Source organism: Saprolegnia diclina (genome assembly GCF_000281045.1).
Source record: "Saprolegnia diclina VS20 unplaced genomic scaffold supercont1.41, whole genome shotgun sequence".
In the NCBI taxonomy this organism is placed as follows: domain Eukaryota; phylum Oomycota; class Saprolegniomycetes; order Saprolegniales; family Saprolegniaceae; genus Saprolegnia; species Saprolegnia diclina.
The window spans coordinates 275,044-277,797 of NW_008246108.1; the positions used below are offsets into that span (position 1 = coordinate 275,044).

The 2,754-nt window shown below is 57.9% G+C and overlaps 1 protein-coding gene across 1 annotated transcript; it reads right to left on the minus strand.

Annotated features, from left to right (window-relative positions):
- Nucleotides 1–692: 692 nt before the first annotated feature.
- On the minus strand, nt 693–1,842 carry SDRG_11403 (hypothetical protein; the record flags this gene model as incomplete). The annotated part of the gene is made up of 1 exon (XM_008617440.1): nt 693–1,842. Exon 1 carries the CDS (start codon nt 1,809–1,811, stop codon nt 693–695), a length of 1,119 nt encoding a protein of 372 aa, XP_008615662.1. The 5' UTR covers nt 1,812–1,842.
- Nucleotides 1,843–2,754: the final 912 nt, after the last annotated feature.

The following is a 2,754-nucleotide window of genomic DNA, read 5'->3' on the forward strand; positions in this document are numbered from 1 at the left end:
GGAAGAGCTCACCGAGCCGCGCAGACACGGTGAGCAAAAGAAGAAGAAGACGAAGGAGTTGGCTAGTCTCTACGTATGCAAAGTCTTGCCACACAAAGAAAACGCGACACTTATTTCTACCTCTAAAACAACACTGCGTCACGATCCGCCGATGCATTGATACTTGAGAGCGGCCTCGCACCAAGGCTGCCACGACCTGTTAACTTTCCACTCGAAGTAGACAGGCCTGCTCCTGATTGGTCAGAATGGACTATTTTGCGACACGCCGCTTCGACTTCGAAAACGAAGTTCTGTAATATAATATGCCCTTATCACCTCACCCTTACCCCGCTAGCAAACCATCTTCCCTGTCCACCTCACTCCCTTTCCCCGAATGCGAGACCACCTAGCGGCTCTTCACAATCCCCTCTAACCCTCCACCCTCACCCCGAAGGCGCAAGAGCAAGCGTGCAGCAACCATCCCTCTCCAAACCCAACAACCTTTTTGCCATTGACACCATTTTTCATCCGATTATTATTACTTCGAACATCTGTCTACTTCCCGTGGGGAGATAAGGAGTCCTAAGGCTGCCGTCGCTCGCGTGCACAAAGGCTTTGAGATTCGGTGCCACGGATACAGTAGCCTCCAATGATCCTGCGCAAAGCTAAGCTAAGCGGGATCACGCAAGAAAATATATCAAAATCCATTTGAGTTAACTCGAGAAGGTATCGAGGGACCACTGCTGGTTGGGGTTGTTGGGCGTGCACGCCCACATTTGCGCGTGGCGGTCGGCGTACGTCGGGTCGGCGTCCAAGCACTGACCAGCATGGGTCGCGTGCTCGAGTGTCTTGGTGCTCGGGTTGAAGTTCCACTTTTGGTTGCCGTTGTTGACGTCACACGCATATGTGTGCACTCGGACCTTGCCGTTGGCGTCCTTGTACGCGTCCAAGCACTGGTTGTTGCTGGCGACCTTGAGCATCTTGTTGGCTTGGTCCCACGTGAAGAGCTCGTTAAAGTTGTTGGCCGGCGCGTTGACGTACAGGTTCGAGTAGTACTCGCTGAGGCGGTTGCCGCGCGCCGACGTGAGGCGGACGTACTTGGGCTTGGTTGTCGTGCAGTCGACGAACGACGTGCTCGAGAGCTGCTCCAAGTTGCAGGGTCCGACGCTGGCCATGGCGCCGCGCTGGAACTGATCGGTGCTCAAGCAGAACGTCAAGGACCCAAACTGCGACGCGTAGATGCGGCTGTCAGCGATGATCCACTGCTGCAGCTCCTTGGTCGCGTCGCAGGCCGCGGTGCGCACGGTGCCGTAGCCGTAGTTGGGCTGCGGCATGTTGGGCACGGCCTCCAAGCACTGGCCGTTGCTCTTGGCCATGAGCGTCTTGCCCGTGACGTTGTACACAAAGACCTCGTTGTTGTTGGAGCGCACGACGTCCGTGTAGACGTTGCCGTAGTACTCGGAGGCAATCAAGCCCGAGGCCGTGCAGAGCTGCTTTTCTTGGAGACGCGGCGGGAGCGGGTTCGGGCACGGCGTGACGATCGTGCGGAGGTTGACGTAGTTGGCCTTGTACACCTGGACGGTGCAGTCGCCCGCAGGCGTGAAGACGAGGCGCTGGAGGTCGTTGCACTCGGGGTGGTCGCCAAAACAAATGCTGAGGTGCCCGGCCGTCGCGCTCATCTTGAGGAGCGACTCGAGGATCCAGCCCGTGGGCCCGGGAAACACCTTGGCGCAGGCGTACGTCGCGTCTGTGAGCTCCTTGTTGCACGTGCCAGGGGGAAACTGCGCCACGGCGGAAGCGAGGACCGCAGCAAAGCGGACGAGGCGTAGCATGCTGGTATTGCAAATCGATAAATGAGCTGGCAGTGCAGAAGCCTCTGAACGCAAGGCTTGAAGGCGCAGAAACAAGTCGCATGCCACCCACCAAGTTCAAGTGCTAGCTGACCCCTAAACCTCCCAAGTAGCTCAGTACAATGAGCAGCTGGCTCCTTCCTCCTGTGCGCTGGGTGCTGGGACAGAGTTCCGTCGGTCGGAGTCATTGAGCTCGGCTTCTTGGTTCATCATCACAGTGCAATAACCTTGCCTCCGCCCGTGTCGATCCATTCGCTGAGCATGACGTTGGCATGCCCCTCTCGGTCAACCTTTCAGCCAATCACTGTGCCGGAATCCATTTCTGCGATTAAGGCCAATCCACACCCAGGAAACCGAGTCGTTTTGGCCAATCATCGGTACGCATTTCCAAGACTGGCGGCCGCCTGCTCTGCACCGCCGACCACGCGTAGCCGAAGCGAGACGCGCAGGCGCGTCGCTGGAGACACAGCCTCTCTGCATCTTCCGTGACGAGCAACCGAGTCGGCCTCGGGCGGAGCCATAACGAATTTCGTCGACGGCTCGCTGGCACGTCGCCACGCAACCACCCGCAGGGTGCGGTCCGGCGCGGCTGCTAGACCTGGATCGAGGCTGCGAACGACGCCGCAATGCTCAGATCGGTGATCGCCACGATGTCTTCTGCTGGCGCGCCTCTTGAGCGACTTTCTCTGCCAGCACGCTCGTGCATGTAGGCCAGCATCCCATTCCACGCCCTCTCCAACAGACCATAAGATGGCCTTGGGCCTTGAAGCCTCGCCCACAGGCGTCGCCAAGAAGCCACTCCGACGCGCTGTGGGCGCATACAGAGGAATGGAAACGCAAAATTGCTGTATTGTGAAAATATGACATTGAAAATACGATCTTAGCTCGAGAACGCATCAATGGACCACTGCTGGTTGGGGTTGTT